Raw genomic sequence first — 25,255 nt, forward strand, 5'->3', positions numbered from 1 at the left:
ACCCCCAGATATTTTGCAGAAAGCACTATCGGGGCATCAGAGGGCCCCATAGCTGCAGATTGAATCACTTGAGTCTTATCAGCATTACGTTTGTAACCCAAAGAAGACACGAAGGCCCCGTACTGATCTGCTATAAATTTCACAGCCGTATAGGCAGACGAAACAGAGGTCACAACGACAATGTCGTCAGCATAAGCTAGTACCTTATAATCAGTTAAGTGGATCGTGACTGGATGAATGTCCTGCGCTTTCTCAATTAAATTTAAAAAGGGTTCTATATAAAGCGCAAAGAGCAAGGGAGAACAGGGGCAGCCCTGACGAGTGCCCCTTCCTACTGTAAATGACTTGGATACTAGCCCGGAAACTGAAACTGTGGCTTTAGGGGAAATATACAAAGATTGGACTGCATGAATAAATTCAGGGCCTAGACCCTTCCAATCAAGAACCGCCCAGAGAAATGACCAGGCGACCCTGTCGAACGCTTTTTCAGCGTCCAACAGGTTCGCCCCTGCAGGTGATGATGTTGCCTGGGCCCAATCCAGTAGCGCGACTACTCGGGATACATGATTTACTGTATCTCTGCCTGGAATAAATCCGTGCTGTCGTAGCGAGACCAGGGGGGTGATCATAGCTGCTAATCTGGATGACAAGATCTTGGCAAAAATGTTATTGTCAGAGTTTATGAGTGAGATAGGCCTGAATGAGGTGGGATCCATTTCGGGTTTATCTTTTTTCTTAAAAAGAATAATATTAGTCAGGGTCCAGGACTCAGGAATACTTCCCAATTGTGCTGCCCTAAGAACTGGAAGAAGGGCCCGACGAATCTCCTGAATAAACTATTTATAAAACTCCAGAGGGACTGCATCAGGACCTGCTGCCTTACCATTAGCCAGAGCTCTAATTGCTGCCACAACCTCCTCCCATTCTATGGGGGCCGAAAGAGTACTCTTCTGATGGTCTGTAAGTTGAGCGGTTGGTATGCTAGCTAGGTAGGCTGCAGCCTGCTGGCCTGAATGTAGTACATCATTGCTGGCTTCATTATATACGTTTTTATAAAACTGGTGGAAAACTTCCAAGATCCCTTCCGGAGTTTCAAAAAGCTGACCCTGTGAGTTCTGTATCTTAGTAACACGATTGGCCAGCCCCTTCTGCTGAAGCCTCTTTGCCAGAACCCTGCCTGATCGTTCACTAAATTCGAACATCTCAGAGCGATATTGCAAAAACTTGGCGGCTAGATCCTGGCCGAAAAACTCCAATAGAGAGGCCCTTGTCTTAACTATTTTTACCTGGGTTTGCGTAATATCCTTTCCTGCTCTTACAGCTTCAATCATTGCTGTCTCTGCTGTACTTAGCTCTGCCAGGCGCTCATAAATTTGTTGCTGGGCTAATTTTCGACAAAAAAAAGAAAAACTCTTCGTCTCGCCCCTCATGGCCGCCTTAAATGTATCCCATACCATGTTTTCAGAAGCTGTACCAACATTGAAATAAAAAAACTCCCTAATCCAGCAACTCATATGATCTATGTAAGCTTGTTCTGTCAGCAGTTTCCTTTCAAACGTCCAGGCCCTAAATTCTGGGACCTTCTGAGGCAGAATATATTCTAAAATAAGTAGATTATGATCCGATAGAACCCTTGGATAAAGTAAGATGGACGATGACATAACCAGCTGATCGGACAGAAAAAAGTAATCTAAGCGGGACAATTTATTGTGTGGAGCGGAATAGTATGTAAATCCATCTAATGATTGATTATAAAAATACCAACAATCTATCAAGGAATGTTCTTGCACCAAAGCTTGTAGTGCCCGGAACACCCTAGGCTTTTTCCCAAAATAAGGTTGGTCCACAGATAAGTTGAAATTAGCAGCTAAGTTGATATTCAAGTCTCCACAAAAGAAAGTAGGGTATGGGTACAAAGCTAACTCAGTATTCAGATGGTGCAGGACTGCCGGGTCATCTAAATTTGCCCCATAAACCGTACAAACTGTGTAAGACCTGGCGCTTAAAATTACCTCAGCAATCACCCACCTGCCTCCATGATCATAACTCGACCTTCTACAAGTACACAGGCCCTGTCGTGACAAGACCGCCACCCCCCTGATCTTGGATGTTTGGCGCGAGCAGCAGATTAATTCGAATCCAGGTATCCGAAGCATACCCCGCTCATTCCAGGCAATATGGGAGTCTTGAATACATATCAGGTCGAGCTGCAAAGCCACAATCATCTTCGTAAATAGAGCGCTTTTCCTCCCATTATTTAACCCACAGATATTCCAGGAAGCTATCCTAATCTTTGCTTGTGCCATTCAGTATAAATACAAATACCTAAGCTACAGTAATAAACATCTAACTTCAAAGCACTACAAACACATATTTTACCTGTATTAAATCCAGCATAGATTACTAAACTCCAAACAAATAGGTTGGACCACAAGCTTTTTATAATGCTCCTCCACCCAAACCACCCCCCACCCAAGTAAAATCCCCACCAGGGCCCAATGCTGAGCCACCCCCCCCCCCCGCCCCACCACCCCCAACCCTTCCAACCCCTGCATACGGCAACAGGGCCTAGGCCCTTGTGATGGAGGAGCCGGGTAAGACTCAAGCTCCTGAAGGCCATTGCCACACCGAGAAAAAAAAAAAAAGGAGGGGGGGGGGGGGGAAACCAAATAGATTACTTTCTTTTCTGGCTTCTGACTACATTTCCCCCTTTCTTTTAAGCCATAAACACAGTTTGCAAGACCAATAAAGGGGGGTATAAGAAATACAGCCACAAAGCCTTATCGGACTTTAAGAAGAAAGCTATAAAAACCCAGGACAGCCCAGGGCAACCCAAAAAGAAATAGGGAAAAAGTCCCCCCCGTAAAAAAAAAACCAAATAGAAGGGCATGAATTGTTACATTGCATTGTAAAACACCTAAACCTCACCCCATGTGTAACTATGCACTCCCTTATAATGAGTCCAGGTAGTCCTTGGCTTTAACTTCAGATTGAAAATATTTAACTTGGCCCTGAAATATAACCTTAAGCTTTGAGGGAAAAAGTAAAAAGGCCTGAGCCCCTTTTGACTGAAATGGGGCGATTAGTTGGCGAAGGTGCCACCTTCACTCGACAGTAGCGGGGCAGAGATCAGGGCGCACGAAAAACTGGCACCCCTTAGCAGTCCTCTTTCTATCCGGCCTGGCCAGGTCGTAGAGCTTCTCTCTGGCCAGAAAGTTGTTAAGACAAATAAGAATCGCTCTTGGCTTGTCTAGTGCTTGACCGGATATTCCACTCTGCCTAAATGGAAAGCGATGAGCGCGTAGCACCTCCATCCCCCAGTCCCACTGCTGGATCTCTGGGAATGCTTCCTTAAGAAGTTCCACAATGAATTGCCTAGTATCTGACCCTTCTAGACCTTCTGGAACACCAAGGACCCGTAGGTTGTTCCGACGTGCCCTATTTTCAAGGTCCGTAAGTTTCCATAAAATATCGTCCCTTTGTGACTGAATGGTCGCAGTTACAGTTTTTTGTACGCTCAAGTGATCCTCAAGTGTGGAAATTCTCTCTTCGGCCTCGCCTATTCGCGTGGCGATCTCGGTACAGGTTTTGGCAACACGCCGTATAGAGTTCTGCATGCGACGACAGGCCCTTTGTGACCGAGCACTTTAGTGCCTTGGCTCTTCCCTATGGGCCATAATAGATTGGTAGATCACGGCCAGTGTAATTTCTGTTGAAGAGGAACCCAATGCTGTTCCGTAATTACCAGCATCTGTTGCTATTTCTGTCAACCCCTGCGTGGGGAGATCTTCAAGTGGGTCCGTCCAGAAAAAGAATAGTCCCAGGTTAGGGAACCTACATCCGGGCACTCATGGTCTGGGACTCTTACAGATTTCCGGACTGTGCCACTGACTATGTGTGCTGGTTCGCTGCTGTCCCAATCCCCTGGGTCGCTGGCATCAGACCATCCCTTACCATCTACAAGATCCTCCACCTCCGAGGACATAGTGTGATCCGAGAGAGAATGAAATTTGTCTACTGTATCGGCATCACCCCTTACGGCCTGGGGTTTATCTTGCAAAAGACCATCCAAGTTTATAATTGCCGCCCCAGCACCGCTAGTTAAGGTATCAGATACCGGGACTACAGCTCCCAGAATGCCCTCTGACTGAGTAGGTCCCACTGGAACCAAGTTAGCCTCTCCAATACTCGTAATAGGCTGGCTAAGAGCTTTGCCCTCTGAGACTAAAGAAGTTGTAGAAGTTGTGGAAGCGATAAGGACGTTTGGCCGATTTGTAGCAGGTTTCTTAGTGGTCTTAGTAATAAGAGCTGTAGCCGCCACAGCGGCTGCTCTCTGTCGTTTACCCCCAACAGTTTGTGGTGATTTAGGCTGCTCTCCTGCTTTACAAAACATAGTGGGAATGGTCTGACCTGATTTACGAGTCCCGGGCACAATGTTGATATCGGCAGGGGCTGCACCCACTCCATCAGCCAAGGAATCAGCTCCTGCAGGTACATCCGATGAAGCAGCGGTTCCGTCGATTGCAGGCATGGACGTCGTAAGAGGCACTGCGGTACGGATAACCGCGCTGCGGTTGGTACCGGTTCCAGCAAGTGAGGTAGCGGCTAAAGTGGCCCGTGCCTGCACCTGAGTCCTCGGGGCTTTCGGAGGCATTCCCGCTGATCTCCACAAGAAGACACCCCGTAGTAGAGATGCCGAAACAAAGCCGCGCACCCGGGATGCAGGGCGGCACAGCAGTACCCGACTAAAGTGCCTGTTGAAAAGAATCAAAAGTCACCACAGCATTCCGAAGTGAAGAGATATAAGCCAGAATCAGCCGCTTCAAAATTCAAGTAAGCATTTCTCGGTGTGGCGAAGCTCAGCAGGAGAGAGTCTCAGACCAGCTCAACTGGCCATCGACTGGCCGCCATCTTGCCTTCCTAGAGAATGGTTTCAGTTAAGTTCTTATGAGTTGCAATTTTCAGCTAAGAAATTCTGACGGGTCACTAATGCATTGCCTTCTTGCGTCCATTATTTGTATCTCAAATATGGTTGTCTTCTCCCTGGAAGACCGAGACGCTTTATAAGAAGAGATGACATTGGAGGAGGTGACGGAGGCCATGCAAAGAACAGAAGTCAGGGAAGACCTCAGGCCCTAACGGACTGCCAGCTGAGTTTTTTAAGGCAAACTCCACATTATTGGGACCGCACCTGTTGGATATGTTTGGAGCAGCTAGGGAGGAGGGAACATTACCGTCCGATTTGTGGAAAGCTACAGTAGTGGTAATCCACAAGCCAGGGAAGCCGCTAACTGATTGTGGGTCATATCGACCAATCTCTCTCCTAAATGTGGAAGTGAAGGTACTAGCTTCTATCCTGGCAAATAGATTGGCCGGGGGGGTCACTTCCCTCATACATGCTGATCAATCGGGGTTTATGCCAGGGAAGGCGACGCAATTCAATCTGAGACGTCTAGCGAACTGGATGAGTACAATCCAAGGTAGAGCAGAGCCCCATATGCTGCTCTCGTTGGATGCGGAAAAGGCCTTCGATGCCATCCACTGGGCTTTCATCTGGCAGACTAAGGAAGTTTGGGTTTGGTCGCAAATTTATGGAATGAATTAAGTTGCTCTACAGGTCTCCGACAGCAAGAGTGAGGGTAAGCGGGGCAATGTCAGAGGAATTCGCGATAGAAAGAGGTACTAGGCAAGGGTGCCAGTTGTCTCCGATGCTCTTCGCACTGACCCTGGAACCTCTAGCGTGCCTCGTTAGAACACACCCAAAGGTAAGGGGGTTCAGGGCAGGTGGAAGGGAGGAACGCATCTCACTTTATGCAGACGATGTCCTCTTGTATGTCACCGATCCCCCGTCCACAATTCCGACCCTTTTTCAAGAGCTGGGAACATTTGGGAAACACGCTGGCTACAAAATATACTGGGGCAAATCCATCCCTTACCCAGTGGGAGGCCCACTTGAGGCACAGGATCTCCCCAAGGAACTCCAAGTAACATCAGAGGGTTTCAAGTACCTGGGGATGTACATATCCACAGACATCTCACGCTGCCACGCACGTAACATTCGTAGGGTAGTGACAGAATTCCAAGTGGATGTGGAGGGATGGAGAAGGTTGCCCCTCACACTGCTGGGCAGAGCGGCAATGTACAACATGCCGCTTCTGTACAGCCTGCAAAACACATATCATAAGATTCCGGAAGATACTTTTAAGGCGATAGACAGTGAGGTGCGCATGATCTTGTGGGACGGGGGGCAACCAAGGATTGCACTCAGCATGCTGCAACGCAATCAGTACAATGGAGGGATTGCCCTCCCGGATTTTAGATCATACTATAGGGCAGCACACTTGATAGCAGTAAATGAGTGGGGGCATATGTCGAGATCCCTCCCGACCTACGCTCTAAGACAAGACCAGTTTGAAATTCACTCCCATCTGCATTATATATACGGGGGAAAGGGGTCAAACAGTTGCTGCTGGCGAACCAGAGGGCCCTGGAGGCTTGGAAGGGTGCAGAGAAACAAATGGGTTGGCACAAGAAAGTTACAAGGCAAACCCCACTATGGGAGGGCAGGCGGCTACCAGAATTAGGGAAACTGAAGGGGTTCAAGGATTGGGATCGGAATCTCAACGATTGGGGACCTAATAAAGGAAGGCTCTCTGATTTCGTTCGCAACCTTGCAACATGAATATCAGAAGGGGGAGAGACAAAGGTACAAATATATACAAATGAAACACGCGTGGGCGGCTGAGGGACTAGAAGTGGCTGGAATCCCCGAATTTGCGCAGTTCGAGGGCAGATTCCTGCAGGACAAGATACCAGAGAAGGCCATATCCTGGACCTATAAGACCCTTATCAATAATGTCCTGGACAACCTAGTGGCCTTGAGGGGGGCATGGGAAGTTGCGCTGGGATAACTGGATGATATAAACTGGGAGGCGGCCCTAATGTACCCTAGAGAGATGGCATTCAAACTACGGTTACGGTTAATTCAACTCAAAATACTAAACAGAACATACATAACCAGGTCCCGTCTTCACAAAATGGGAAGGGCAGAGTCTCCAATGTGTCTACGCTGTCTGATAGAGAGAGACACTTTGTATACACACACTATGGGAGTGCTCACGAATACTAAGATACCGGACCAGAATAGTGAGGGAACTAAGTGAAGTTCTAGGGGCTCAGTTGCCAATGGATGCTAAATACGCAGTGTTAGGTGTACCTTTCAATATAGACCTACCCAGACGGAGTCTTAGCTTGTGTAATCTAATCTAATCTAGGCATGATAGTGACCAAAAGGGATATAGCTAAGAAATGGTGAGCGCCCGAGATTCCGACCCTAAGAGAGTGGAAAACTGGAATGGACATGTACATGTGTGCGGAGCAGGTGACATACAGAATGCGAGGTTGTCTGCGGAAATTCTTCAAGATCTGGCGTCCCTGGATTCGGTATTACCGGCTTGAGCTTCAAGACACGCGGGGGGTGGGCACAAAACGTAGCAATGCCCTGGGAGGAGAGAGGCCCTACTGAACAGTCGCCCCTGGGAGGGAGGGGGGCAGAACCCAGTGGAAGTCCAATGCCATGTCCGTAACTAGTAATATTTCAAGCCGACAGGAAAGGAGTATTTTCTGTACCTATATGACAAATGTGTATTGTCTGTTGGTCAAATTTGTACCAAATGTGAAATCGATGCGTCTTGCAACTCATGGAAAAGTTTCAATTAAAAAATTTATAAAAAATACAAAACATAAAAATATGGTTGTCTTCTGGAGCTTTCCACTCTATTGGCATCTAAGTAAACTTTTGGTCAGGTCCCTCAGGATAGCTTTCCCAGCCACCCATAGGTTTCCAGGGAATGGGACTGTGCCTTTATAGGTTTTGAAGTAGGCTAGGAACTCGGTCATTAAGTATTCTAGAGATTGTGCGTCTTGCAGAAGAAAGGCATTAATTCGCCAAAAAGGGCGTCTGGTTCTCTCTGGGGAACCAAAACGGGCAGTGTCGAGGGGGTGAGTGGGCGGAAATCCCCCCAAGCAGGATCGTCGTGCCCAGGATTTGGGGTAGATTGGTAGTTGGAAGAAGGAGTAGGTTGATACAATATGGCATTTTTCAGCTGATATGTGCAGGAATTCTCTATTGTTGGGGAGCCGTACCATCTATTCGACACAGAATCCTAGGGAGCCCTTCCATGACCAAAGTTGATTGATTTATATGTGGCTTATCGTGGGAGCGTGTGAGGAGTCAATGTCGGGTGTAGGAGAGAAATTGATGTTGCATCCTAGTATTGTAGTGCCAAGCAGGAGTTATGGGGTGTATGGTACTGCTTAAAGTTTGGTTTGGTAATTGGGGCAGTAGATAAACGCTCAGAAAATTATACTGATTTACTACCCAAACGAAACAGCCAAGGCTGTCTGATACAGAGGAGGTCACCACCAGCAGGAATTACTTTTATAAAAGAAGCGCTACCACCCTCCACACCTCCCGCGGATCCACCAGTAAACCCAGCGTGAAATATTTGGTCGTAACAGAAGTGTTACAAGAAGGGGTAGTTTGAGCCCAGCAAACGGGTCTGCTGTATATGAACACAGCAGATGTGAAACGTCTAGTCAAGCGAAGGACGGCCGTCCTTTTAATGTGGTCTAGGAGACCACTGACATTCCATGACATGAGCTCAAAGGGCATCATGGGGGCTGTAGAGAATTTGGCCAGAAGATACCAGGTGTTTGTCGTTGTGTGTAGTGGGCATATGGGCTCCTGTTCTTTGCTGCTGGCTGAGGTTGGTAAACCAGGATGTGTCAGTATCTATGACAAATGTGTACAAGATCAGAGCTGACTAGTAACAAACATAAGCAAAACATAAACAAACATAGAACCCTGTGGAATTCCACATCTTCGCTCCTCCCCGTTCTTCTCCTCCTGAAGCATCTATCACCCCCATAACATAACACATTGTAACAAACTTAGGTAAACCTTTGGATGAGATCTCCTCATGTCCAGGATCTAAATTTGGTGTTTATCATCTGAAATAGTAACAGTACTTGCGGTTGATGTGCCCTGGGTGCCAGAGTTCTGGGGCGACGGAAAACCCACCCCGTCCACATGATCTTGCCGTGTAGTGCTATGGAGGGCCTTACAGTGTGGGCCTTGTAGTTGGTTCTTGAATGGAATCCGGGTTTGGCGGGTCACTGCCCACAGGTGACCCTATCTCGGTTCTGGTTGAGGGTGTCGTCGGGACCAGAGGACCCTAAGAGGCTGCGATGATTGTTCCTCTTTCTCCTTGGTTTAGTTTTTCGCCAGGGTCTGTAGCGTGTATGTCCATATAATGGTTTTGGGGTTGCCCTGGTCTGGCAGTGATAGATGTCTTTGTGAAGTTTGGGCATTCGTTGCCCACTCCCCGGCCACTTAAGGAGTATCAATATGTCTTGGAACCATGTATCACTTTGAGATTGGCTGGGAATATAGCACAGAGTTTCTGTTTAACTTCACTATAGGACTAACGTCGCTTCTGAATTGCTTTGTAGTCAGGGAAGACCATTATGCGGGTGAATGTGTAAGCTAGGTTTCTGGCTTGGCGGGATGTGCAGACGATTGCATCCCTCTCTCTATAGTTGAGTATGCACGCTATAAGGGGTCGTGTGCGTGCCCTGGGTGGATGCCGTGGGACAAGGGAGTGGTACGCCCGGTCGAGAGGAGCTTGGACACATGGCGGTTAAGTGAAGTTATCTTGTTCTCCATTGTTGGAACCCAACCTTCTGCCTCAGAGACCGAGTTAGCCATGTTTCTAAGGTCCTGACGGAGGAGGGACACATCAAATCTGACCACTCCTACCTTGGTTTAAACTGCCTACCAAGTGGTTTGGATTGACTGCAGGATGGTATCTAAGTCGGTAGGTGATGTCGAAGGCTGTGACAGGGAGCATCTTTTGAGCATCTGGCTCCACTTGAGTGCATTGCGAATCTATTTTGGGTTTGGTTCTAGGAACTGGGCCCTTTGTCCTTCCCCATGACTGTACAGAATATATTTAAGGCAACACGGTGAAGCCTGAATGGGCATTATCTGGGTCTGATGACACTGGTTAGTGAGAGTTGATATGAGTGCAGTGACCCATCGCCGGAGGACACGGGCAGATGTTCAGTGAGTCAAGCCTTTCTGGGCTTCCCAGTCTGTTGGGGGTTTGCTTGCTTACCTCACCCGGCACGGGCAGCACAACCAGCCATTTTTGTGGCAATGTTTGGGGCCACAGTGGACGCTCTCGTGGACAGCAGCTGGTTTCCCAAATTGTAAGTTTAAGAGACGAGGGAGGACTGAAGATGGTCTTAAGTCCCTGGTGCATCTGGCCCACTTGACTTCGGTTCAGAAAAAGGCAGCATGAGCAGCGTGGCCCATCTTATTCAGGGTGGAGGGGGTGTATGGTGGCAGATTCTGCAATGCCCAGGTATACCTTCACCAGCCGGTCCCACAGAAAGGGCAACCAGCAGTAGGTTATTCTGGATAGAGATGCTGAGGGGAGGTTGTCACAACCACCCAGCCGCCTGTCAGGGTCTGCCAGGCCCAGTTTGTCTCCTAGGCCACTCCCGTTCCCCTTGATCCAGAGTGGGAAGTACACAGGCAGCAGAAGACATCTGCACTCCCAACTGTAGTCGTCACTTGGCCTCGCTCACTCTCACCTAGTGTTACATGAGCGGTCCTGGAGATAGGTCTTCCTGTGGACCGGGCAGTAAGGGTTAATGCTGCCCGGGTGCCATTACTGTAGTCCTTGAAGGAGGCCGAGTCATTAAATGCTCACCAGTTTTGGACCACCAGGGATGAGCGTTCTGTATTAGTGGCCACAGAAGTTAGATCACAGTCGGTAAACAGGTATCTGTAGACCCTGGGACTTTACGATGTTAGAGGATACTAGAGGAGGTCTTGGAGCATTTTCTGAACCAGTCTGTCATTTTGACCTCCCAGCCCACACCCCCAGCATAGTGTACACTATAAATTCTATAACTTTCCCTTAGCTGGCTACACAGTTCTCATGTTGAAGCCAATGCTCACTCTAAATGTTGTCAGTGGCAGGATCCACCCCTACCTCAGCATTTGGCATGTGAAGTGATCCAACTAAAACAACCTTGACTCCTTTAAAAGATCTGGCAAATGATAAAGACCTGGGATTGTTCAATAAAATATAGAGGAAGGGGGAGACAAACTCCTACTCATTGCCCCTTGCACTCCAATCAACTATTACCAACAGCTTACGAATAATGCTCTATTACTTACCGATAATCTTCATTACTCCAGGTCCTGTTGTCCTCGTCCCATTCATTGACAAAGTGGAGATAACCATCTCCCGATTGATAAAAAGACCAGAGGAATGCTGGGATCCTAATGCTGCCCCTCCCACTGGGAGTATATAAGCAGTACTTACCCAGCATCCCGCCTGTACAACCAAGCCCACACAGGAAGGCCGGCCGCCTGGGAGGGAGGGGCGTATGAATGGGACGAGGACAACGGGACCCGGAGTAATGAAAATTCCCGGTAAGTAATAGAGCATTACCCCCAGGTCCCTTATGTCCTCGTCCCATTCACTGACAAAGTGGAGAATACCAAAGCAGAAACCCAGCCTTAAAAACCCACAAGCGCACCCAGGAAACCGCACCAATTGCAGCAACCCAAGGGAGCACACAATAAGGAGGGGGGGGGACGCAGGAAGCAACCGGACAGCAACCCAGAACAGGACAGCAGGGACACAAACAAGGACCGGAAACAACCAAGAAAAAAACAGAAGGCCAGGGCCACAACAAGCAGGCCACCAACCAGAGAAACCGGAGACAGAGTAACCAGGCCAAAAACCCAAAAGGACACGCCAAAGAAACCCACCGGACAAGGCCGACCAGCTCAGAACCCCCACACAGGACCCGGCAGCCGCACAGACACCGAGCATACCCCGACCACCCTGGAGAAGGCCAAAGAAAAGAAGCCAAAGCTGGCCAAGAGGGCGCAGGCACAAGCACCTAGGCAACAAGGAAGGAGGGAAGCAGAGGCCAGGCTCCGACCCACCTCACCCCACCCAACTGAACGACCCGGCCCCCAGAGAGCCCAGAGGACAAAGCCAACCAAACCCCGGAGAGTTGGCCCAGGCCCCAGGAAAGAAAGGCCAGCACCACCAGGGCCGCCAAACGACACCCACCAAGCACCCGGCCCAGAGGGAGGAGCCACAGCTCCGGGAGCAGACCAGGAGCCATACCCCAACCAAACAGAAAAGGACAGGGAACAAGCCATAGACCAGAAACCCCAGGAGGCCAAAGGCCCCACAGGGAAGAAGGCCGCAAACCGAACAAGGACCGGACACAAAACCCTAGAGCAGCAGGGGCAGAGGAGGCCAACCCCAAAGACCACAGGCCAGAGATGGCCCAAGAAAGACCCAGCAGACCGCTGACCAAACAACTGAGAGGCCAGCAAAGACCGGAAACCAACAACCCGGAACCGAACAGGTACAGCAAGGGCAGGGACAGGGCCAACGGCCACAACCCCAAAACCCCAAGCCCCAAAGGGAGGAAAAAAACTAGGCAGGGTGCAAGCCCAGGGCAACCGGGAACCCCGGCAGACCCCTAACCAGGAACCAACCAGGCACGAACCCGCCGAACCACAGAGGGCAGACAAGAACAGCAGCCAACAGGGCGGAGGACCAGAGAGGAACCAAAGCCGGGGCAGAAGCCAAAGGACCGCACAGGCACCCAGGTCTAGCACGCAGCAAGGGCAGGAGCAGTGGTAAAGGCCCCAGGGCGCACAGCACCCCGACCAGAAACCCACGAGGCCCGACTCCAGCCAACGCCGGAGAGGGGACAAGAAAACAGCCATAACAAGGGCAACAAGCGCAAAAGGAACCAGGAAGCCAGGACCAGAGCCAAGCAACCCACCGACGCAGGGAGGCCGACAGAGATTCCCAGCACACCACTGCGGGACCACACAGAAGGAAGGAAGAAAAACAGAGGAAAACCGCCAAAGTGGAAACCGGAGGAAGCAGAGAAGTCAGAGGGCCAAGCAGCAGCAGACTCCGGACAACCCGCTGCAGGAGGGCGGACCCGACAGAGGCAAAACGAACACCACAGAACCGCACCCCAACAAGAGAAGGGGGGGCACCCCAAACAGACACACACCGGGAGCAGAGCCCGGGGAAGCAAGGGAAGACAGGAGCAAGCCAGGACACCGGAACCAGGAACGCCCGGCAAAACACACCCCAGAGCCAGCTGAGAAGCGACAGCACAGCCAGCAAATACAAGGAGGCACAGCCAGAGGCCACGCTGAACCAGCAGGAAGCCGGCAGACCAGGAATAACAGGAGGCAACCCCGGACACGCCCACCCAGAAGCACCGAACACCAGGACCCCTCAGAGGCAGGAACAAGGCTACCGCAGCCCAGGGGAAACCGGGAAGAGGGCCAACGAAGAAGGAGCAACGGGGGAAACCCGAAGCCCAACAGCACCCAATGGAAACCCCAGGACCAGGGAGAATCACAGACACCCAACCAGAGGCGAACCAAGCCCGGGAAGAGGACCGCCGGCAAGTGCAGGCCCAGAAGGACACACCAGGACACGGCCCGAAACCATCGGAGTGCCACACCAAGACACCCAGAGAGAGCATAGGCAAGGACGCAGGGCCGAAGAAGGTGACCTACAGGCGCCTAAAACCCACAGGAGCCGGAAAGCCCCAGTGGACCCCCAGCCAGGCATCCACGACGGGGACCAGACGAGACCAGGACCCCCCCCAAGGGAGCACCCACACCCGGAGCCCAGACGGACCCCCAACCGGGAAAACCAAAAGGACACGGCAGCAGCGAAAGACAGCCAGGCCCAAACAGCAGCGGCACGACCCCCAGGGACCCAACAGGCGAATCGCCACAGGCAACACACCCCTGGGGGACGCAAAAGAAAGGAAGGGCAGGAGCCCAACCACACCAGCTTGTGAAGCCTACAGCACCTGGCACCCCCAGGCAGTCCCCAGGCCCGACCAAGCCGAACCCCAGAGAACAGACGAGAGCAGGCGCTTGCAAAGTGGAAAGGCCGAAGGCCAGAAAAAATAACGAAGCAAGCCACAGCACCCTGCAGGCCCACCAGACACCCAACCCAGACCGAGCAGCACCGTCAGCGGAACCAGGAGGGGCGCGGCCAGGACCCACCGAAGCAATCCAAAAGGCAAGCACAGAAAACAGAACAGTGGCACAGCAGGAGCAGCGGAACACAAGGCCAACACCAAGGAAACTCCAGAAGCCAGGAACAGTGCAAAGAGAGCACCAGAGCCAGCAGCAACCAAAGACAGCAGCACCCAGCAGTGAAGAAGCAAGCAGTTGGAGACAGCACCGGCCAGCCAGTCCCCACGAAGCAACCCAAGCACACAGAAGGTCCCAGGACAAACACCAGCAGCCCCAGGCCGGGGCAAAGGAGAACAGAACAGCTGCAAAGGAGGCAGCATGAGGAAGAGACACAGCCCAGCATAAGCCAACCCCGGAAACAGAGAGGCCAGCCCACAGAACGGGATGGCGGCAGGAAAAGAGCACAAACCGGACCCGAAGGCAGCGTGGGCAGAGCGCCACAGAGAGCACCAGGCACGACACCTGGAAGCCCCGAGAGGAACCAGGCGCAGCCCACTGGAACCAGGAAAGGAAGCGAACACCACACCCCACCTGAAAGAAGGAGCAGCCCCGAAGAGAACCAGCAAAGCCAAACAGGAACTGGCAGCCCCCCCAAGCACCGACCCGCCACGCAGAAGCCAGGAAGCGGATGCGAACACACAGCACACCCAAGCGGAGCACACGCCACATCCAATCAGGCCGCCCACATACGAACAGGGCTTGCAGCATAACCAAGGCCACCTGTGAAAAGGGCGGGCAGACACACGGACCCAGCACGCCCAAAGCCAGACCACAGCACCCCCACCAGCCACACCACGAGGGGCAGGGCCGCGCAGGCACAGCAAAGAAAAGCGGGTCAGACCCCGGCAAGCCACCAGAAGCACAGGGGAGGGCAAGCACGAGCCCGGCAGGATCCCCCAAGCAGGCGCAAGAAGAGCACGGACACAGCCGCACCACCCAGGGCAGGCCACACCGGCAGGCGCAGACCAGGAACCCCATGAGGACCAAGCCCGCCACAAGCGCAGCGGCCTCGAATGCAACAGTCGAGGCACGCACAGACCCCACCTGCCAAAAAGAACCCATCACCACCAAACGCGTTAAGAGCACCCCGCAACTGACTAAGGATGCCGAAACGCGAACATACTGCCTCTCGGCATCGGGATAGGACGATCAGCCTGGTGCGGGAGTTGCGCTGCAAAATGACACGGCTCGCTGCTCAGCGGAGCCCTGAAGCAGGGATGAAGTCCACTGGCAGAGCGCAAACAAGCATGAATGAGGCCCTGGGCCAAACCCCGGCATCACCAGGAGCCTCTGCTGCCCACCTCGGCTTTCACCAGAAGGCTAGCCGTAAACCATAGGTGAGAAACACAACCCTTGAAACACCAGGAGCAGGGGAGGCCGCAGGAGACGAACGAAGTCCATCTGGTCCCATTCTTCCACCTCCAAAGACGGTAACCCGATCCAACAGCCACAATGAACAACGGCCGACCGCAATGTGGCACACACCAGGAGGAGGGCGGGCGACAGGAACTCACCACTCCAGCCCGGCAGGAGCAGCACCAGCACCTTGTCCCAATTCTGTCGGCAAACAGAAAAAAAGAACAGGCAGGATGCTGGGTAAGTACTGCTTATGTACTCCCAGTGGGAGGGGCAGTATTAGGGTCCCAGCATTCCTCTGGTCTTTGTTTCTGTCTGAAAATAGTTATCTCCACTTTGTCAATGAATGGGACGAGGACATAAGGGACTTGGGGGTAATGTCAGCACCAGATTTACTGACAAATACAATTAACAAATATTGGCACAGAGGTGGAAACCGAAACATTATTTAAAATATCCGGCCATATAATGGGATCACTGAGTTCCAAGGGGAGCTAGCAGTGCAACTGAGCTGGAAGCATAAGCTGCAAAAATAAACATAAGCATGACCTAATTTTACGCATTTTTTTGATGGGTCCTTCAATAGTCTAATAGGTATTTCTCATTTAAACAGAAGACAGGAACTACCATGACAACTTACCTAAATCTGTATTAACACTTCGCACTAGAACTGCTGCCAGCGTATTGATGTAATCAAAGAAGCTTCGCACATAGTCAGGCCAGGGCTCATGGGATTGCCCCATCTGATGGTCCAAATTTTTCAAGAGGAGTTTCATTTGACTACGCACTGGATGCACCTGCAGCTCTTGCGGCTTGACAGAAGCTTGCTCCATCAGGGTGGCCAATACATTTGCCTTTGGTTCTAGACACAAGACAAATTAATGAACAGTCACATTGGACTTTTAAAATAATAAAGATTGTCAGTTTTGCTCAGTTGTGAAAAAGTGTCTAACCATATTATGTGGACACACAATTGACCTGTAAAATAGAATATAGTCTCTTTACAGGTTAAACCACACAGACATCATGGTCATCTTAGTCAGACATCCTTCTAAAACAGGCAGTACATTTATCAAAATGTGCAGGCATGGTTACTGACAAAAAGGAGGATGAACAATGAAAACTTCACAGGAAGAAAAAAAATAAAAGGTATAAAAAAATTCTACTTATGTTCTAGAACGATGAGTGGAAGCAAACCTGTTTCCAGTCAAAGTCAGAAATGGCTAAAGGTGTTTGGGATCTTTTTTCACAGAGTGGAAAAAAACAAGCTGCCTAACAGACCTCTTCCATGGAGTGATAGGATAAGGCAGTACTTCGTGAATGGTCTGGTCAATTTTCCACCGTTTTCTGTGCAATTGTGAGGATCCATTTCCTGCTGTTTTATTATCCTTAAACCATAATGCTGTTGCAGTGTTTTTAATCAAATGGGATACAGTATATTTAATTTAGCTGATTTTAAAAAAATTAAAAACTGAAAATAATGCCCACTGTAGGCTTATTTTATAGTCGTATTATTTTCAAGTTGAAAACAAAACTATTAATAAAATGTATTCTAGAATCCCCATACATGTGTGAAAGTATTGTACCTTTTACGAGCTCCATTGGAGACATATAATTATACTTAATCATGAAATGAGAACTATTGTTCCATATTGGTCGGTAGAAGGAACCGAATACTACTACCAAATCTTTTTTTAGAATTTACCCCATTGTTGCAGACAATATGATCCAGATTCTAAAATGATTCTTCAAAAAGTAATTTTAAACTTTGAGTGCGAAACTGCCATGTTAACTTCCGCGCCGAGCGAAGATGGCGGACTGTTTGTTCTGCGCTCCATCTGAGGTGAGGCGTGGACGAGGTATCTCAGCTACCGCTCTCTGGGCCGCTGATGGAGCGGTGACAGTCTGGCGGTGGCCGTGTTGTCTCTGGAGCTACTATTTGAATGCCGGGCTGGGGAGGGGACCACGACCACCTCAAGGTGCCTGACCCTGCAATGGCTGCTCTGAATTAAGGCTCTGTGTTGAACCCACTCTCAAGTCCTCCGGAGCGGCTTTCCTCCTCACTACTGTCCCATCGAGAGCAACGCTTTCAGGGTCGGAGCATGGGCGGACCACCCGAGGTTTGGTCGTGCCCTTTCCTGACTTTGCACCACAGATCGTTGGCCGCGAGGCCCTGCCTACGAGGGCTAGAGACTGGCGCCCTGAGAGCTGATGTGGGCTGGCCCGGTGCCGAGCGGTGGGCGGTAAGTGGGGGGTCGGGGAAGCGTCCCTGCCACCCGTTAAGAGTTTAGGAGTGCCCTAAAGAGCCTCCACAAGAGCTGAATAATTTTAGAAGCACAGCGAGCTGACCCAGGGCACCGCTCCCAAGCTGCCTGACTCTAAGATGGCAGCCGTCCAAGAGAAGACTTGGGCTACGAATGGAGGTAACACAAGTTGCTATTACTCCCTGAGACCAGGGTCCTGATGTTTCTTCCAGGATTTTTGGCACTGTGCTGTTTAACCAACTTTAGAACTGGTGGCAACTAGAACTAGCCACTGAGCCATGGAGACTAATAGACTTGACGTGCCTGACTCTAAGATGGCTGCCCAAACCACACTCCTCCTCCTACCTTTCCATCTTCGCCAGCGCCTACCACCAGTCTTTGGTTAGCCTTCTGATCCCCTCCTAATCCTCACTCTTCTCTGGCGGAGCCCTAAACGCATACATGGCCGCTTCCCGGTGGAGCTGCACCAACAGCTGAAGGGGAGATTGGCCCTGGCACACCACTATGGCTGTCACCTACCCAGCCAGATCACGGTCATCTGTCTCGTTTTCTTCTCCGCTGCTGTCTCCTCCGTGTGGATTACCTGCTGTCCCTGATCTTTCCTATCCTGACATTTTTGCTTGCTAATTTACTTCTGTATTGTTTATTTATCCATTATGTAACTACTGTGACACTTTTGTAACTTGTAACTAGCTGTGTCCTTATGTAAAGCGCTCGGATACCTCCGGGTCTAGCCAGCGCCATATAAAACTCAAGTAAATAAATAAACAATTGTAACACTTGATCAAGGCCTATGCCCACATACCCCAGCATTTCTTCCAAACATCATAGTATCATCATGGGAAAACTATGCTGGCAATTCACCTAAACAAATTATCTAATACTCTTTGGACTGGCATTAGAGAAAGGTAAAAATGTATCCTGCCAACTGGAACACTTACTTGAGAGCTTTCAATGTCATCCATCCAGATTCTCTTGATGCACTCTTATTTTCAGGTGCGCTGGCGATCTATCCAGAGCTATAAAAATACTGGCATCGCCCAGAAGTGTAAAAATATTACTTGCCTTCAGACCCTTTTTTGTGTGACAATGGTTTTTTAGGTCTCGCTGAGCCCAGCGCATGCGCTGGCTCGGAGAGACATTTTGTATGTGGCTTTTTTAAGTGCTGCTAGCCGGCTTAGCGCTTGAGTGCACGTGAGCGTGCACGCGCGCAGCCGCCATGCGCTAGGCCAGCCAGCAGCACTCATGAACGCCTTTCTGCGTCATCGCGATCACTTTCGCTTTCACAGTGATCGCGATGACTTTCCCTTTATTTTTCCTGCTATCTCCCTCTATTTCTTCCGGTTCCTCTAATTTCTCCCGACTATTTACTGTTATTTCACGCATCTGTACGCAATTCCTATTCCTTTCCAAGGATATCTCCAAATCCGTGAATTCACAGGGGCGGGGAGCCTTTCTGCTAATTACGGCGAATTATTAATATTTCACACACCCAAACTGCTAACAATTTACCTTAGATGATGCGAACTTCACTTTCATGAAACCATCTCTTAATCTCACCTCACTACGAACCACGTACCTAACACCCTCCCACCACTTCTACCACCTGGCACCGCCCCTCCTGGCGCCGTCATCAACTAAAAATCTAATCCCAGGACGGCCCTGGCAGCGTCCAACCAACGCAGCGGCACGAGCGGATGCCATGGCCAATGAGCAATAGGACCTGAATCAGCACACTAACGATTGGTTGAGGTACTGACAGTTTACCAGTCCCCGGACATTTTACATATTTTGTTTGCATACATTTTTTTTTCATGTCGACGGATCTAAACGTGTCATTCAAAAAGGCATAGCACATGCTTGTGTTATGGTCGCCTAAGGCCGTTTTGGTGATGTATAAACTGCTTGGCGCCCAGACTTGTGGTGTAAGTCAGCAGAGGCGGCCATAGATGCTCTTAGGGCAGCGGGAGCAGTGGCAGGGGCGCTCAGAGGGTCCCACGCCGCTCCAATGATGGTTGTCTTGTGCTGCCCATCTGAAGGCAAGGGCTGGCAGGCTCCTTGCTTGCATTAGGGCGCAGAGTGCCCCTGCGTCACCACCAGTGTCGGCAGAAACATTCAGCGTCCTATTGATGATGTATCATCCATCTAAATGGCCCATATTAGAACAGCAAGTGTGTAAAAATCCCTTTTAACCTGAGGATGCCCCGCGATTCGACAATCTTAAAACGTTATTGTGTATAATACAGAATTAGGAGAACGTAATGCTTTGACAATACCTGGAAAGGATTGTTCGTACAGTGTGGCCATTTGTGTGATCTGTTCAAGATGCTGGGAAGGAAGTTGTGTTTTGTAATCGAATTGAAATACACCGGCCACCTGTTTTGAAGTGGTCATTATTTTCCCTTTAAAATATAATATTTCAGTTCCAGAGTAATTGAATGGATTTCACTTGTCAATCCAAAGGCACTAGACTTCCGTTCTTGGCACCTCATTCGTCGTCGTTTCATTCATGAGTGTGGAGGCTTTACTTACTCACGGTGGGTCTGCTGCACCAATGTTTTTATTTTAGAAGTAATTTCTGGGGAGCTAATTGGTGGGTCTATAATGTTACCCTCGTTAAAATCGAAGAATGCATTCAGTATACTTTAATAAAGTAATGCGAGTTTGGGGAGTTGGGCAGAAAAGGCGTGCACCAGGTCAGCGCACAACGCACTATTTACTGGGTTTGTGTGCGCCACCTGACGAGGTTTGATCGATAAGTTATTGCCTCTTCATAGGTTTATGTATTATTTTTCTGACTTTTGACCAGCCTTCGTTTGCTCATCTTTTCAGGCATTTGATGGTTAATTGTGTAGAACATTAAAATGTTTGTAAGGAGACTTTGGAAAGACTGTTTCATTACTGTTGATTATGGTAGAGTACGCTTAGAACAGTGTCACTGCGAAGCGCTGAGTCCTGGACATTAGAAACTAGCGACTTGCACAATTTAGGAAAATCACGTATGTGCATTGTGCAGCTTCATTGTGACAAGTTTATGATTTTTATAAGCTCTACTCCTAGATATGTATGACTTTTATAGTAAGAGTACAACTTCCTTTTGTGCTACAAATATTGAGTCATTAATGTTTGCTTAGACTTGCCCCTTGACCACATACCCTGAAAACTCAATGCCCAGTCGTCTTTCATAATCCTATAATGAAAGTACCCATCGTCATTCATGGACTGGGTGTTGTAGATGTAGTAAAATGGTTTTCTGTTTTTTTTCCTAGACTGAGACTGTAATCGCAAGTGGACTTGCTTATTCTTGCACCTCATTAAACACCAAGCCCTAATACTTTTGGGGAAATGGGTTCATTTTTCTTTATTACAAGATATTTTATAGCGGAATTTCTCGATGGGTCCCGTGGATTTTAAATAATGCCTATTGTTGAATGACTTTTGGTCTATGTTTTGTTTTTAGAAACTGCTTTGATAACTAATTACCTGTACATGGATTACTTTCGGGCGGAAGTATATTGCATTCTGCTACTTAATTTCCAAGTGTTCTGCTCCTTAGCTTGAACTTCCTCGCCAATTGTAATATTGTAGTTGTTAAGGAACAAATATGGTCGATGGGACTGGCATAAAATAACCGTACACTATGATGCAGTTATCCTTCTTCAACATTTTGGACTCACTGTATCCCGAGGGTTTTATAATGTCGTATTTGGGTAGAAACCTTTCACTAAAAGGAGTCTGAGCTTGAAGGTTTGTATGTTGTGCCATAATTGTTCAGTGTGCTGCTTGAACTGAATAGAAAATAAAAAATAAAATAAACTATTTTAGACGTGAATCTGGATTGTAACTATTTTACATTCTCATACTTTGGACTGATTTTCTTTGGGCAAAATGTACAGGGAGCGTGTACAATTATTCTGAATTGATGGTGCTACCAGGTCTATAAACTACATTATGTTTACAGCATATACAACTTACTTTGTAGAAACTATTTACAGATCTAACCAAAAACGTGTCAATGAAGCATAACAAACCTTTATGGAGCTGCCTGCCAATTTACCCTGAAACTTGCTGAAAAGGCTTTTAACTTTAATCGAAAGTATTATTAAACAAGCATTGGCATACCCAATAGGTCTCACCTTTGGGACCTGCTGCATAACTAAATACTTATAAGGTCCCAAAGGCGAGACCTATTGGCTATGCCAATGCTTGTGTTTAATTCTCTCAGGTTGATACACAGTCTAAAATTGGCTGGTATTTTGTACAATGGGAGAGACCCTCTTCGTCACTCATTGTAGGGGTACACAAAGTGAAAATATAAAGTTATTCAATAGGTTTGGGTACCCAAAACAGCCTTACTCTCCATTTGGAATACCAGATCAACACACGTAAATTGCCACTTGAAAATAAATACCAGATATGGATTGTCTACTTGACAGGTGGTAATACAAGCATACTCGGAGGTGTGGCAGATTAAGATCACTCAGAGTGGACTATATACCTTTATGAATAATGCTAAAAAATTAAGAAACTCAGATTGCTCTTTTATTACTATAGTGTATTGTAGAATTTAGCAAGATGAAAGGCAGAAAATGGGGCAGACAATCTAGAGTGTTTCAATACCTTTGTTTGCCAAGCAGCTGCAATTTCCCTCTATCACTACAAGTTTCAAATATTCTCATATTAAGGTCAGTACAATCAATGTAATATAATTGTTTCAACATTTTATTAATACAGATTTTCAACCTTGTTAAGCACTATTGGTGGTACTGGATTGACACTGTAAAAACAGATTTATCAATATAACCCTGTCTTGATCTGACAATTGTAGAAAAACTGACAATGGTGAGTCACAGTTATTTAATATATAAGACAGATGTATGACATGCCTTTGTGAAGCACTACTGGTGGTATTGTATCAACACTGTAAAAACTGAGATTTGCTGATATAATTTGGTCTTGATCAGACAATTGAAGAACTGGTGACAGTGAATCATAGATACTTAATTTATAAGACAGATGTATGACATGGATGACTTATTAATGCGCAACCATGCTTTGTCTCATGATACCTCATTGTGTTACGAAATACTATTTAAAAAAAATCACAAACACTGCCATTCTTGCTATATCTGCCCATTGTGTATAGACCTGAGAAGGTTCAAGTGACTTTACTCTTACCCTAATCAATTATATTTTTGAACTTATTCAACACGGTAAAATGTAAATACTTGCCATAATTTTCAATGTTTCACAGCTTACATTGCATTCCAAGTGCAAGGATATTCTTCAGGTCTAAAATAGTAGTTGCCTGAACTCATTATGCCCTGAATGATGACAAACTCCCTCTTATACTCTGTTGACCTACCATGAGCAAAGTGAAGGGTATTTGTCTTTAGCTGAATGGGTAAATAAATGCTAATACGTATGCTACCTGTTTGATGTATGAAAAATAAAGCTAAGCTTATGTTGAGCTCAACCCAGTTATGCAGGTTTAAAAGCTTCTTATCTAGAACAGTTGTTGAAGCATTACAAGTTTCACTCTATTAGCTTTATGCCAGAAGATTGGATTCAGAAATAATATCTGGAAGATTAAAGAAAATGGCCAATCTCCATTTGTGTATCATGCCTAAGCAATTCTGAGGTGGACAACCTGAGCATACCTTGCATGTCAATTGTAGTGGTTAACCTCTGAAGGATCTGCTCATGTTGCTGAGACACGTTTGTCTCGTTAATAACGCAATCTTCAGTCAGAAGTGGATAGCAGGTTTGTAATAGGTCCAGAATGTTACACCTGAACTGACTGCTCGTCCTTTCCTCTGACGTCTCTCCTGAAAACAAAGAGAAATGCTCTCAAATAAAGGTACAGTATGTATACAGTAGAGTTCCAAACAAATCTGCCCTTCAGAGGAAAGCAAATTCACTTGTGAATAAACAAAACCATAATGGCGCTGAAACAGTTTAAAGAAAGAAAAGAAATGACAGCACATAATTGACAAAACATATCAATAATTATTTGGGAAAGATTGTGGAAAGTTCAAGAATCAATACAAGAATCAATAAGTGATAAACATGCAGCAATAGTATCTTGATCATTCATATTTAAAGTGGCGATAACATTTCTACCCCCTAACATCTGCTGCTAGCTCCTGGAAATGGGAACAAAATAGTAGCTATTCCGAATTCAGCCATCCCAGAGAGAAAAGTGTTGTCCCCATTTGTACTCCCATCACTTTGGTCATAACTTTACTCACAAAGTAAAAGAAAGGAGATATTTTCCCATGATTGGGGTAAGGTGTGGCACATTCAGAATTCCAAACCCAAATCATGTAAAGGGGTCGGAGTCAAACGGAAGGGAGTGAAGGGGCCAGTCGAAAAGGAGTGGCAAAAAAATGGGAAAGAACTCAATTCTCATTGAAACGCTGTGGAAAAAACATGGAAAAGGGTTAGTTCAAAATGAGGATCTAGTCAATAAAAAAATAGCCATGGGAATAGTACTGTGTTTCCCTTATGTTACAGCTTTTTTATTTCTACAGGCAGGTTGAAAAATTGAATGGTCTGCTTAAAGGGGGACAAGAGAAGGGGACAGTGAGATGGGAGTGGCATAAGAAAGGATCCTCACTGTTCCTATTGTGTATAAACAAAAAGGAACGTCAAAGAACATATTTACTGACCATAGAACAAAGATTTACAACCCAAGTGCTATAACCAGAACTTGTGTAAACACATTCTCAATTCTTTAGCACAACTGTAAATAAACTGATTGTATAATAATTGTACTACAGCAAACACAAAAATTCAGAATTGCAGTGTGCAATTAGCTAAATATTTTCAAAATGTTCTACTACAAAAATATGTTTTCAGTTCTTATTATGACTGCAACAATTACGCTATGTGTGTGATAAAGCAAACATTCGGTAGTCAACTGAAGGGCTTTGGTTGAGATTCTCCCCAGTGAATGAATCCGTTTGAAGAAAAGGAACTGAAAAAATGTATTTCCAAAGAAATTATTAAGTCTTTAAGAAGATCACTGGATCGTTTAAATGTTTTAGGTGGCATTTACAAGTCTCACTTTAACAGTGTGTGTAGTGAATCTTCTCATATCACTGAAAGGACATGAACATAAAAGCAAAGTTTTAGATGAAAAACACATACTGACGAAAGAAAACTTTAAATAACAATGTCCAATTAATATACACGTTTACTCTCTAGAGCAATTACAAAAAATAACTTGACTCTCCTAAAGTTACAAAGTGCCCATTTTTGACATAATAGGACCAGAGGAATTTTAAAGACCAGCAGGGGCTGATTCCCCATTATACACCTAGAAAACACAATAGTAGGAATAGTAGGCCCCTGGGTCTAATTTAATGTACAGTTGTTGGGGTATCCCTTTCTTCGGACGATTCCCCTCACCCACCCATAGGTGGCATGTTTCATCATAGAGGATCTCCTCGCACTATGAACTTAGTCACAGTGTGGGCTACAACCCTCTCTCTGAGAGGGAGGAGCTCAG

At 47.5% G+C, this 25,255-nt stretch overlaps 1 protein-coding gene across 2 annotated transcripts in view; it reads right to left on the bottom strand.

Annotated features, from left to right (window-relative positions):
- Positions 1-25,255, bottom strand: part of ZFYVE26 (zinc finger FYVE-type containing 26) — a 740,905-nt gene that overhangs the window by 473,868 nt on the left and 241,782 nt on the right. For both annotated transcript variants that reach the window (XM_085627201.1, XM_085627200.1), the window contains exons 17-18: positions 23,403-23,570; positions 16,119-16,340 (exon numbers count right to left, since the gene is read on the bottom strand). In XM_085627201.1, the coding sequence (XP_085483327.1) occupies positions 16,119-16,340; positions 23,403-23,570 (390 nt within the window). The remainder of the gene's footprint in view (positions 1-16,118; positions 16,341-23,402; positions 23,571-25,255) is intronic.

Source organism: Triturus cristatus, chromosome 9, assembly GCF_964204655.1.
Source record: "Triturus cristatus chromosome 9, aTriCri1.1, whole genome shotgun sequence".
Lineage (NCBI taxonomy): Eukaryota > Metazoa > Chordata > Amphibia > Caudata > Salamandridae > Triturus > Triturus cristatus.